Source organism: Oncorhynchus mykiss, chromosome 25 (genome assembly GCF_057628025.1).
Source record: "Oncorhynchus mykiss isolate SJ-2025 chromosome 25, ASM5762802v1, whole genome shotgun sequence".
In the NCBI taxonomy this organism is placed as follows: domain Eukaryota; kingdom Metazoa; phylum Chordata; class Actinopteri; order Salmoniformes; family Salmonidae; genus Oncorhynchus; species Oncorhynchus mykiss.
This window is the reverse complement of record NC_143046.1, coordinates 63,201,489-63,214,807: the sequence shown is the minus strand read 5'-3', so window position 1 is coordinate 63,214,807 and position 13,319 is coordinate 63,201,489. Positions and strand designations below refer to the sequence as shown.

Here is a 13,319-nt window from a genome sequence, read left to right as displayed (position 1 = left end):
CTGCATTTCACCATGCACTTGCAATACTCTTCAGTTAATAAGGATGGTAATGAGTTGACTGCCTGCAGTTCTCACATGGGGCACATATTGATATTTAAAATAAAAGTGTACATCAGTGGGAACAGCAACATTTTGTTTCTGACCATGACCCTCAGGAAATCGAATAACTGATAATGCCTCGATCCAATCTGACAATGATATTGCTTGCCGTTTGATGTCACAGGGGTAGTAACATTTGAGAATTGATGACAACCTTGGAGACAGAACAGCATATGCATTTGGAAGGTTGGCCTCAGATTAAATTATACGTACATATTTTAATTCCTTTCAAAAGGTCACAGATGATTCCCCACTGTTTATTTCCATCCTGCTGAAGTGCCCTCTGGTTCAGCCCTCCAAGGGACTGCTCAGCCCAATGACAACAGGAGCTTTTCTCAGTGTCAGACAACATACAGCCTGCCACCAATGGATGAACCATCTGTTAGTGCATATATTCTGATAATGTTGACAGATTTTAAATCAGATCACCCTAAAATCTTCTGATATGCAAAACAGACCACAGCACCTGGCTCAATCTTATAAATTCTAGCACAGGGATCATCTAGTTGTGGGCCAATTATTATTTTTTTGAGTGGATGGTCAGGGGGCCGGAACATAATTATAAATAATTTGACTGCAAGAAGCCCAAACATGTATAACATTACTAAAATTTCAAAATATTGCCTACATTTGTATATGATCACAAATCTTGTGTGAATACTTTAGGCACAGATTACCAAAATTGTAATCACTAGACACTGATTTGCTACTGTTTTTAGTCTAGCGACCTCCTCTCCGTATTTTCCAGCTGCTAAGAGCATTGTCTCAGCAACCTGTCTCGACTGCAGTGGTTTAAAGTACTTAAAGGTATATCTACTTTACCATTTATATTTGACAACTTTAACTTGACCACATTCCTAAAGAAAATTTAATTTTACTACATATAATTTTCCATTATCCAAAAGCACACTACATTGAATGCTTAGCAGGACAGGAAAAGGGTCCAATTCATGCGCATATCAAAAGAACATCCCTGGTCATCCCATCTGCCTGTGATCTGGCGGACTCACTAAACACACATGCGTCATTAGTATGCGTGTTGGACTGTGCCCCTCGCTTTCAGAAATTAAACAAATGGCATCTGATTTGCTTAATAAGGAACATAAAATGATTTGCTGTTTTACTTGATACTTACGTAGATTTAAAACAAATACTTTTACTCAAGTAGTACTGGGTGACTCATGGTACTTCTTCCACCACTACTCGACTAAAATGCTCCATTGAGTTCAACAACTTCACTAGATGCTGCATTGAGCATTCACTTGTTGCTACCCATTTGTCCCAACTAAAGGGTCGCTGCTCCAGTAAACTAGTGTCTTAAAATCGCATTCCTTTATCCTTCTCCCCTTTGTCAATATTATGTCTATTACCTTACAGAATGGGGCCAGACATCACTACCCAGATTCCCCACATTGGACAGAAAATAAGCGCGCGAGAAACTCGAGCAGAGCAACCACTCACAACGTTGCCATTCCAGACACCTGGTACCCAGAGAGATGGTGTTTGTTTATTTAGTAAGGGAAGAGATTAGGCCCATGATAAGAGATGTTTGTCCATATATATAGTAACCAAGGCTATATTTAAATATAATAATGAAAGTAGCTGAAGAATTTACCTTTTATGAGCCGCAAAACACCCGTACCAACAATTAAGAAACAGCAGTCAGGATATTGGGATTTATTTAAGATATATAAAATTAAGTCTGTACAGAAAACATCCAAGAACTTCCTGTGGCAAATACAATTTCACAAATACACAAAATGTCATATTTAAAAATGTAAAAAGTGAGGTAAAAAAATTCCTAGTCACAGAAATCTATCAGGAGCCAAAGGAAGATGACACACAAACTCAGTTCCTCGTACTGTACTCTTGGAGCATTCTCCAAGCTGCTTTGTCGGGAACCAGACCATGATTTCATCCCAACTCAAGTTGAACGCACTGTAGGCCTAATGTTGATTTCTCTGGAAACTGGGCGAGAATCAACTGTTTTCCAGGGATTGTCATTATCCTGAAGTGATGGAACGAGCTCATTCTTTTATCATCATTTCTAACAAACGGTTGAATCTCGAGCGAAAGAAACCTTGGCAGTCCAGACATTTAAATCACCAACAAAACGCCAGACTGCCAGGAGCCTTTTATCAGTGCAGTCAAGGCCTTTCACAGGATTATACCTGTTGAAAATACATTTAATTCAGTCACGCGGCATGAAATCAGAGCACTTCTCAAAGTGACAGATTGAGGTAAACCTTTATCAAATATCATTGGGAAAAACCCAACATTTCCTCCAGTCCATCAGAAAGTACTACATCACAACCCTGGTTTGATTTTCTACTAGAGCTGGACAAAAGTCGGCCCGAGGGTCCATTCAAAAACCTTGCAGTTGGTTGTGAAGGGGACTAAGCACTTTCTGGCCAAATTCAACAAGCAAATGCAGAATCTGAGGTACACTCAGTTGGCAGACTTGGGTCATTCTTGATTTCATCAGTTTTATTTTATTAATAGTCAAAACAAATACTGTAGCAGCTTGAGCATTTTTAAATTACATATTGCTGAAGACAATACTTACCATGAGGACATTCAGCTCAAGTCCAATGCCTTTCTCAAACCCAGAAGGACTAACTCAGAATACCTGGGGACAGAAATACAAATGAGACCCATGTGCAAGTGCTGTTGACAACTACATGTAGTTTAAGTTGGACAATCATTCATGCAAAACTAATATTTCACTGCAAAAGTCATGCAACTCAAGCTGAGGTTGTCAATTTATTTTTTGTAACCAAGACTTAAAGATTGCTACAAATGCTGAACATTTTAACAGTATTCTAAAATTTAAAAAAAGGCAGAAGGCATTTTAAATGATTGGACCATAAACTGCGTTCAATTTTAGCAAGAGTTGCATTACAATCATTTCTAATAATTTTGTACAGCTATTTTATTTGAGACATATTTTTCAGTCACGCAGTTTTGGACAACTGGTTTGGGTTGACTAGCAGGTTCTAGCATTTTGAGCATAAGACAAAAAATATCTAACAAATGACAGTTGGGGTTAGTTTTACCTTCTTGACGTGATCTTTTGGCTTTTAGCATCCTCTCCTCTGCACTGCGATATTTTTCTTTAATAAAACCAGCCAGCATGACTTTGCATCAAAGTCAAGTAAGATCCCTGCAAGCTTGATTGTAAATACGGTTGAAAATCAGTTATTTCAAAGGACTAAAAATACATGGCTCATTGGGAAGCTTGAGGAAATGTTCCGTTGTAACGATTGATTTCAAATACTACAAGTCCAAGCACTATACCCTTCTCAAGCGAAGTATTTGGAAATACATTACCTTGATTAAGGTACCATCTTTATTTTAGGTGACATAACAAGTCTCTTCTAGATCCTTTTTAATACAGAGAGATGAAGAGGACGTGCTCTTTATCAAAGTAAAGCAGATTTTCTTTTTGGTTGCTTTTGTCTCCTATGTACATACAATATTCTGGTGATTGTTTAGGAGTTTTGTGAAAATCCTCAAAACGAGAATCAGTTTTATTAGAAGTGGAAGGCATTACTATACAACAAAAGCAAAATACCAGGTTTAGTTTGATAAAAAAACAAAACAAATTAGGCTTTATTGATACAACGCACTGCAGAAAAACATTTTTGGGATATATTTAGTATCCTATTTAGGCAAGAGTACACACGTACGTAGCACTATGCATTTTGGAGACGGCACAACTTTAGAAAGCAATATACAAAACTTTCTTAACTGTATGCATATAATATTGAGATGGCTGCAGTTTTCCCTTACATGAAGACCATGTGAGGACCATGTCCAAATTCTTGTAGAACCACTCAAACAAAGTGAGTAATTTATCAGCATTTCTATCAAAGTCAGCCCAATAAGATGTAGACCAAAGTAAGCCAAGCAAAAGTTATCTAAAGTAGAATGTACTTACAACCAAGTCGAATTGAAAATACTTAAAGGAGATATTTTAGGACAGACTGTCTCAGTGTCTAATAAGGCTAGATTTCAAAACCCTAAGAAAAGAAAAAACATTGAAATCTATGCCTCTATAGGGAATGTTAGTTTCTGCAAAAATGATTTGTCTATAAAATTATTTTGGTTCTTCCCCATATATTCTTAATCTAGTTGCCGATGTTACATTGACGTCATTAATCAAGTTTTAGCTAAAAAATACTTTAGAAATGCAGCCTAAATGAGACTGCAACTGACACAAATAATTTCAAGACAAACTGAAACAAACCTTCAAAATAACATTTAACACTATACAAGGTATCACGTTTCTCTAAGTAACCATTAAATTAGATCTTAAAACTGTCAATGATGCTGTGGAAACATTGAATGATAACGTATTATCCAAATCCTTGCATTCGCTTGCTACGCCCACTCGATACGATACATCCAGTTGTCCTGCTCTCAAATCATTAAAAAACAAAAAACTACAGAAAATTTAAAAGAAAAACATTTAGGGAAATTACTTTGGAGAGTTAAGTGAGTTACAATGGGAGACCGTTGCCATGGCAACCCTCTACCGGAGACTGTTCAGTATCTTCCGTATGGATGCTCTCTGTAGGCCCCCCTCTTATCCTGCCTCGCTGGAGGGGCTTTGCCTCCAGTGGAGGACCAGGAACCCTCCCAATCATCCTGGGCTACAGAGAAAAAAAACACCAAGCCTAGGTCAATGTTTGGATACATGCAGTGTGACAAAAAAGAGTGGTGGTCAAATATGTCACAACAGAGTACAACACATGGACACAGAACCAGTTTGGACCAACTATGTCAGTTTCATTATTTGAAAATGTATGAAAAAAGATTTACTTAGCCCATTAATTTATTGCCATCTTACCATAGGGTTCATAAGCCTCCTGAGCCTCTCCATGTCCGTAGTCATAGTACTCTGTGTCCCTGTGAAGAGAACGTCAAAGAGCCTTTTGAGACAGACTGATACTACATTGAATATTACAAGGGTAAAATGTCTGGGGCCCCACAGCATTCACTTAAAATGGCACAATATATCAGCTTAATTACAAAAGTTTCCGGAAATTGAAATCACTAGGGAAAGCGGGATACAGAGTCAGTTGCACAACAATGCAACCGAAACGTGTCTTCCCGCATTTAACCCATCACCTCTGAACCAGAGTGGCTGGGTTGGCTGCTGAAATCCATCCTAACCATCTTGACCTCAATATTTCCTATGACAATTCAAATGCAAAATGCTGGGGCGAAAAAAGTCTGCTACTACAATCTTCTACTGAGGATTGGCCAAGTCATTGTTTTAACCATTATATTATGAGAAAGACTTACGCTTGTGGAGGTTGTTGACTGTAATAGTTGTCATAACCTTCATATGCAGGCTCAGCGTAGCTTTCTTCATAGGCAGGCTGGGGGAATGAAGACAACACAGGCCACTATTACCACAGAATGACGAGGTAAAACAGAATGCTACTAGCATGTCAGAATAAAACAGTCAAGTGGACTAGATGGGGCTTAAACCCATGAATGAAGTGACCTGTCACCCATGATGAATAGACAACAAAATATTAAACTGACAGCTCTTCAGTTCTGAAAGAAAGTAGGTATACAACCCAATGACTTAACAATTGAGTGGTTTGACTTACATATTCATTGTAGGCCTCAGCCTTGGGTGGTGGGGCATGTTGGTGCTGGTGCTGCTGGTGGGAATGGGCTGGGGACGGGAGCATCCTTGGTGTCCCTGGGGTGGGTGGTCTGGAACGGGGTGTAGTGCCTCCTCTAGCAGGTGTAGAGGGGGGTCCCCCCCGGCCAGCTGGAGCCCCTCTGGCCGACCCACCCCTGGGAGGTCCTCCTCGGGAAGCTCCACCACGTTGGGTGCCTCCACGAGGGGCTCCTCCACGAGGTAGCATTCCTCGCCCCCTGAATAAATAAATCATGGAGAAATAAACTTTGTAGGATTATGAAGGCTTTTGGTCTTGAAAGGTAAGGGGTTGTCAGGCACTGCGAGTCCTACCTGGCTCCTACTGAATTGGGTGGGGGTGCTCCCCTGCCCCTGCCTGGAGGGCCCCCTCGTCCCCTGGATTGTGAATCTTGACCGCCATTCAGGTAGCCAATCTCCATGAACTGATCCTGGCATATACCATCCATGGTGTCCTGCTTATAAAGAGTAAAGAGAGTAGCTCCATTAACATGACAGGTCAGAGATTATAACACGGCAGTAGCATGGAACATCTTGGACCATTGCTAAGTTACCATAGACCAAATAGCTAGGCCCATATATCACAACCTGAAATAGCTTTGGTTGAAGCAGGAAGCTCCCTGGGATACTTACAGGGATGAGGAACTTCTTGACCTCGTCCATGGCGTGAGCCATGCGCAGGTATGCCTCAGGTATAGGAGCAAACACCTCTATGAAGACATGCAGTTCCATGCCCAGATGAGCATATTTGGGCTCACCACCCTTTCTCAGCTCTTCCTCCTGAAATTCAACAGCGTAAAAAACAACAATGAATTCTGCACATTACACATCCAATCACTGCTGTTTGTTACAAAATGACTCTTCTCCACATGTACCCTGTCAACTCCTCCCTCCATTCTTACCTTCACCTTGTCCCTCATGGAACCTTTGCCCAATACTGAGATCTTTGCTCCAGTTTCCTCCTGGAGGCGCTTGATTGTGTTCCCCTGGGGTCCCAAAATCTTACCAACAAAGTTGAACTGTGGAAATAAAAAAGGTTTCACTATAATAGACTCGATGTTCTTGGTGCAGAGATTGTAGTATTCAGGGATATTGAAACATAGATCACGGTAATATGCTGCATAAGATACTGTATCAATGCCTCGAATCTATAGCATGCTGCCTTCCCGTCTAAGGGACAGTGGCAATAGACATATGAGAAAGAAGTTTCAGCACACATAATTGAAGAGGAATGAACCAGCGGTCCTATTTATTTTGATTTATGCCTGTTTAAGTGGTCCATTTTGTAGACACCACTGGGGGTCTAACAGCACAGCAGAAGGAGCACTGACATGCCATTCTGACTTCACTCCCATGAAATTCTCCTATTAAAATAACTGCACTATATGCAGTCATATCCATTTAAGTTTGAGGTCACTGATAACCCTGAGGTGTGCAAGTTGTCCCTTGACAGTGAGGGAGAGCCAGACATGCAGTAGGGTGTTCAATTGTAATGTATGCTTTGAGCATAGTAAATATGAGCCCCCCCCGTTAATGTAATCGCATATGAAAAGCAATGGCCCAAACTGAAGGCTTCTATTGTACAAGAGAAAACTTTACTCACCCTTGGGTACTGTTTGACTGGAATGAGTACACGTTCCTTGACCTTGATGTTCTTTGTGGTAAACAGGTCCAGGTAGGTTTCTCTTTCTGTCTCTTTCTTCGTCTCTCCTTTCTGAATCCTTTCTATCTCTACAGAACGGAAAACATGGCTTTTTAGTTTGACTAACATCACTATCACTCACAGACTGAACATAAACAGTGCAAGAGCTACATGAAATGTTCATAATTTACAAGTAATTAGCAGAACTTGGTCAAATCAAAGTGTAGAGTAATTATAGCTACATCAATACATAGACCTACTACCAGAGAAAATCCTGTCGTAGTAAGATAAAACACAAGTCATCCAATGATACCAGCTCCCTCATTTCCCCACAAAAAAAAAAAAATGTAGTGGGCGGGTCTCAAGTCACACCACAATTCACATCATTGACAAAAAAGTAGCTGATCAAACTAGAATACAAATTTGGTCACAAAACAGATTCTAAACTCATCTTAATGCATGTCCCTGCTTAGTTTGAAACAGACTGGCAGTGGTGAACTGTCTGGGTAAAAATTGGCTCTGGGGGAGAGGCAGACTGCAAGCAAGCTGTTAACTGGCCCTGCAGCAGGATGAAACCGTTCATAACTTGGTCTGACACTTAACTACAGAAACCATCTTCTTATACTAAAAAGGCATGCCAACCGGACATTGTGGACAATGCTCAGATTCTGACTGCCATAATAGCAGCCATGAGGTCTCTGGCAGAGGTTCCAATATATTGTAGCAATGTCCTGCCTACAGCATTGCCATTGCACAGTAACTTTTTAGCAGACATCCCAAAAATATGGACCCACAGATGTGCAAGCTAGCTGCTGTCTACTACCAATTTCAAAAGTGCAACATCATATGAAGGTACTCGCAAAATAAATTCAGGAATCCAGCTGTAAAATGTGGGAAATGTTTATTAGTAAAAATCTAAGTGACTTGCATGAGTAAACATTAACTGAGATTCAATATAGTTGTGATGGATATCAAATAAAAAGTGGGTGATAAAGTTTTTTTTATTTTTTTATTGCAGGATGCAAGTAAAGGAGGGCTCTGATTGGTTACCTACTATGCAAATTTCAGAACTGTAATATGCCCATAGAGATTTTTGTTTTGTAGCACCTACATATGGAACATGGACAAGACCTTGATAAGGCTAAAATGGCATAAATATGCTACCTGATTAATTATTTACAATTACGCTTTTAGATACAAATGTCAAATTCTTCCTCCAAATGGTAGATTCTATAGATTACATTTGGAGGAAAAAACTATTTTTATGCTTGTTTAGTGAGGACTCATCCAACTACACATTTTAGTAGCACAAACAAATAAGCAGCCTTAGTTCATAAAACGAGCTACTGTTAAGAGAAAAGCAGCAAGCAAACGTGATCGTCAGATAACAGGTTCTGACGATGAAAACCCTATTTGACGATTAAAAAAACAAATTTTCCAGCCAAACATTTTATGCACGCAACATACATAATGTCATGAAAGCCCTGGAGGAAACAGTTGTCAGTAAATTTCCCAAAAGTTAAAACATGCTAAGACAGTGGGATCTTTGTGTCAGTAAAATTGTGCGAATAATTGCGGTGCAAACACCATTATCTGTAAATATTTATATAATAACCATCATATCAAAGTGAATTTGGAGGCAATGATGTTGTGCGGTCCTCCCAATACGATTTGGTAACGCGTGCAGTTTATGAGGCTACATATTTAAAAAGTCATTATGAATTCAACAGGGTGGTGAAAGAGCACGGTGATGGGCTTGATGTTACTTTCCAATAAATATCGAGGGTCTTATTCCAGCGACTCGATGATTGATTCTAGTTTGACTGCCTTTTGACAAATCTCGCTCTTTTGTCTATAAACTCACACGTGTCACGATAAGTGGGCACATTTGCTTTATAATCCTACTTTGTGACAAAACCACAGTTGAAAATCAGATGGAAATATATTCGGTGCATGGGGAATTTAACCGATGAAATGGTTGTCGACTATATCCACGTACAATTTTATTCGCAACAAGTACATTTGAAGCAAACATGCATTGTTTTTGTGCAAATTATAGAATATTCTCGAATCTGTAGCCAATTGGATGGAAACCTAACTACTGAATTTTATTAAATTTGAGAAAAAACAAATTCGGCAGCAGCCTTCCACATTCATTAAGTTTCACGGCGGAAAAGTACTAGGTTATTACAGCCTCGTTACCTAACTAGATACCTACAGGGTCCCTAACCGATCCTACTCGGTGCCATGCCTCTCCTCCATTCGAGCCTCGTGCTAACAGGCCGTTCTTCCCGCCGCAACCATTGTTGTCCAACAAGGCCTACATTTTTACAACGTAACTCAAATTGACTAGGCTATATGTTGTGGGTTTAGCAAAACCCATTGTATCGAATCAATAACCAATAGCCTATCGTTTAGGTCAACACAGTTTGTTGTTGAAACCATAAGTGTTAACGTTACAATCAGAACAGTTAAGTAACTTGCTAGCTAGCTACGTTAGCCTAGCCATCGTCACATTTTTAGTTACACCAGCTAGTTATCGCGTTACCTAGCAAACTAGTTCAAGGAGTCACTACAAACGTGCACTCCAATCAAAATATTTGAGTAAAATATTACCTGTCGATATAAGTTTCATTGCATGTGTGAATGAAGAATCCAGACTGTCTTTTTCTGCCAGAAGCTCAGGGAGATACTTGCTTTCATTCTCCATTTTGGCTTTTTTAGGCTCGGGCTTAGCGTCAGAACTCATGTGGCTCACGTTCTGTAACGTTTTCGTTTACTTGGTTTCCAGTCGGTCGGGAGCGTCCCAAAACAGCCTACTTTATTAAGTTGACCAGCTTGATGTTCTCAGCTATGTTTTCAAACGTAATATTCTCCGGCAACTAGCTACACCTTATCCGTATTTCACCGCTAAAAGAGAGCGGGTTATGGATGAATACGGTTTGTAGAATGGACGACGTTCTTCTCGTGCAAAAAAAATTAAGAAAAATACGTCACAGCTTTTATGCATCGGAAACGAGGCTGCTTTGAGGATTTAAAGAGACAGTGTTTTTGAACTGACAACAACATACACCTTTTCATTTAGTCCCAGATTGAGGTCAAGAAGGCAGGAAAATAAACTTCTTGAAAATGTCCCTTTTTGTGGTTTGTCTCTAAAGAAAAAATATGTTTATTAACTGTATGCCGAAGGTTAAGTGCATCATCAATAGTTTTATTTTGTCTTCTTGTCTTTCACCCAACCCAAACTGAATTAGGATCACAAGATCTATCTTCAGGCATTAGTCATTTTATCATTTGAGTCACTTTTATTGTTTCTGAGCACTTGTATATTCATGTGGATGATACCATGATTAACGTTAATTTATTTTGTACCTTTATTTAGCTAGGCAAGTTAGTGGGTTAACTGCCTGTTCAGGGGCAGAATGACATATTTGTACCTTGTCAGCTCGGGGTGTTTGAACTTGCAACCTTCCAGTTACTAGTCCAACGCTCTAACCACTAGGCTACCATGCTGCCCTGCCGTAAACACCATGGGACCACGCAGCCGTCATACCGCTCAGGATGGAGACGCGTTCTGTCTCCTAGAAATGAATGTACTTTGGTGGAAAAGTGCAAATCAATCACAGAACAACAGCAAAGGACCTTGTGAAGATGCTGGGGGAAAGAGGTACAAAAGTAGCTATATCCACAGTAAAACGAGTCCTATATCGATATAACCTGAAAGGCCGCTCAGCAAGGAAGAAGCCACTGCTCCAAATCAGCCATAAAAAAGCCAGACTACGGTTTGCAACTGCACATGAGGACAAAGATTGTAAATGTCCTCTGGTCTGCTGAAACATCAATAGAACTGTTTGGCCATAATGACCATTGTTATGTTTGGAGGAAAAAGTGGGATGCTTGCAAGTCGGAGAACACCATCCCAACCGTGAAGCACGGGGGTGGCAGCATCATGTTGTGGGGGTGCTTTGCTGCATGAGGGACTTCACAAAAGATGGCTTCATGAGGAAGGAAAATTGTGGATAGATTGAAGCAATATCTCAAGACATCAGTCAGGAAGTTAAAGCTTGGTCACAAATGGCTCTTCCAAATGGACAATGACCCCAAGCATACTTTCAAAGTTGTGGCAAAATGGCTTAAGACAACAATGTCAAGGTATTGGAGTGGCCATCACAAAGCCCAGACCTCAATCCCATAGAAAAGTTGTGGGAAGAACTGAAAAAGCATGTGCGAGCAAGGAGGCCTTACAAACCTGACTCCGTTACATCAGCTCTGTCAGGAGGAATGGGCCAAAATACACCCAACTTATTGTGGGAAGCTTGTGGAAGGCTACCCAAAACATTTGACCCAAGTTAAACAATTTGAAAGGCAATACACAATGACCCACTGGGAATGTGAAAGAAATAAAAGCTGAAATAAATCGGTCTCTCTACTTTTATTCTGACATTTCACATTGTTAAAACAAAGTGGTGATCCTATCTGACCTAAAACAGGGATTTTTTACTAGGATTAAATGTCAGGAATTGTGAAAAACGGAGTTTAAATATATTTGGCTAAGGTGTATGTAAACTTCTGACTTCAACTGTACATTCTACATACAGTACATTTCACAGGCAGCATATTTCACATTAGTTGTCTTTGGTTTTAGTCCCAGTCTTCAGCTACCCTCAACCCCTCCCATCTATCTCTGAAGGCCATCCAGTTTTAATTTCTAGCTGACATATTTTCTACTGTGCTGTGATGTTTCTGAACCTTTCTCATAGTCTCTACAGATTGTAAATGAAAGAAACAATTTTTCTAAGAGTGTTATTATATTATTGATGGATTGACTATGACTTTTCAAATCACCCAGCTGGGCTATTTGCAGAGTTGGCTCCAAGTAAATGTTTAAAAAAAAATTGGTTGACTGTCCCTCGTGTACTGTTTCTACAGCTCGTGTACTGTTTCTACTGTTTCTACAGCCTTAGTGGATTCCAGTGCTGCAGAAAACTTTATTGACCAGACCCCTGTCTTCTCTCTCAACATGACCTCATACCCGCTATCCTCTCCTTTGCCGGTTCAAGCCCTCGATAATCGGCCATTAGGTTCCGAAACCATCACACACATCACCAAACCACTCACCCTCACCGTGGTGTCCATCCATCAGGAGAAAACCCCCTTCATCACCAGCTTACAAGTTCCTCCTTGGCTTCAATGCCACAACCCCACCATCTCAGGATGAAAATCAGACTGTTTACCCGAATGCCGGAGGAACTGCTTCTCCATCCCTTGTGGTTCCATGTCGGTTGAGAGTCTTGTGGTTGTCCTTCAGCCCAACATCCCGGAGGTAATCCAGGACCTGTGGGAGGTATTTTCAATAACACACGCCACCTGTCTCCCTCATCACCCCTGTCACCCAGGCGCCATCGACCTGCTTGTAGGCTCTGAGCCCCCGCGCAGACGCATCTACCCTCTGTTGGTGGCTGAAACCCAGGCCATGGAGGAGTACATCCATGAGGCGCTCCAACAAGGTTTCATCCGCACGTCCTGCGTCAGCAGGTTTCTTCTTCGTGGCCAAGAATGATGGAGGGTTATGCCCATGAATTGATTACAGAGGACTCAATGAAATCACCAAGTACCGTTACCCTCTCCCGTTGATGCCGGCAGCCATCGAACAGCTCCACGGTGCCCGGTTCTTTACCGAATTGGACCTGCGGAGTGCATACAATCTCATCTGCATCCGGGAGGGGGATGAATGGAAGACAGCTTTTAGCACAATGTTTGGTCACTATGAGTTCTTGGTGATGCAATATGGCTTAGCCAATGCTTCGTCAGTGGTCAAGGCATTCGTTAATGAGGCGTTCCGGGACATGCTCGGACGCCAGGTGGTCGTGTATATCGACGACATCCTGGTCTACTCGGCTA

At 40.8% G+C, this 13,319-nt stretch overlaps 1 protein-coding gene across 4 annotated transcripts; it reads right to left on the bottom strand.

The window, feature by feature from the left end:
• Positions 1-1,761: 1,761 nt before the first annotated feature.
• Positions 1,762-10,249, bottom strand: LOC110505459 (KH domain-containing, RNA-binding, signal transduction-associated protein 1). Of its 4 annotated transcripts, none has more exons than XR_002470812.3 (11): positions 10,035-10,249; positions 7,380-7,507; positions 6,679-6,795; positions 6,410-6,556; positions 6,092-6,234; positions 5,724-5,997; positions 5,410-5,486; positions 4,952-5,010; positions 4,584-4,754; positions 2,666-2,728; positions 1,762-2,270 (listed from the first exon to the last, which is right to left on the bottom strand). XR_002470812.3 is itself a non-coding variant. In XM_021584689.3 (9 exons), the coding sequence occupies exons 1-9, from the start codon at positions 10,165-10,167 to the stop codon at positions 4,648-4,650; spliced, it is 1,185 nt and encodes a 394-aa protein (XP_021440364.1). In that variant the 5' UTR covers positions 10,168-10,249; the 3' UTR covers positions 3,678-4,647. The 4 variants fall into 4 exon arrangements, 2 of the variants coding, with proteins under 2 accessions (XP_021440364.1, XP_021440365.1); XR_002470813.3 differs by having other exon boundaries at positions 6,092-6,231; XM_021584689.3 differs by lacking the exons at positions 1,762-2,270; positions 2,666-2,728 and having other exon boundaries at positions 3,678-4,754.
• Positions 10,250-13,319: the final 3,070 nt, after the last annotated feature.

Coding starts and splice junctions, on each gene's coding strand:
- LOC110505459 (XM_021584689.3), bottom strand. CDS start 10,167: ATGAGTTCTGACGCTAAGCCCGAGCCTAAAAAAGCCAAAATGGAGAAT. Junction 6,796..7,379: donor CAGTCAAACAGTACCCAAGG/GTGAGTAAAGTT, acceptor TTATTTCCACAG/TTCAACTTTGTTGGTAAGAT. Junction 6,235..6,409: donor TCAAGAAGTTCCTCATCCCT/GTAAGTATCCCA, acceptor ACTCTTTATAAG/CAGGACACCATGGATGGTAT.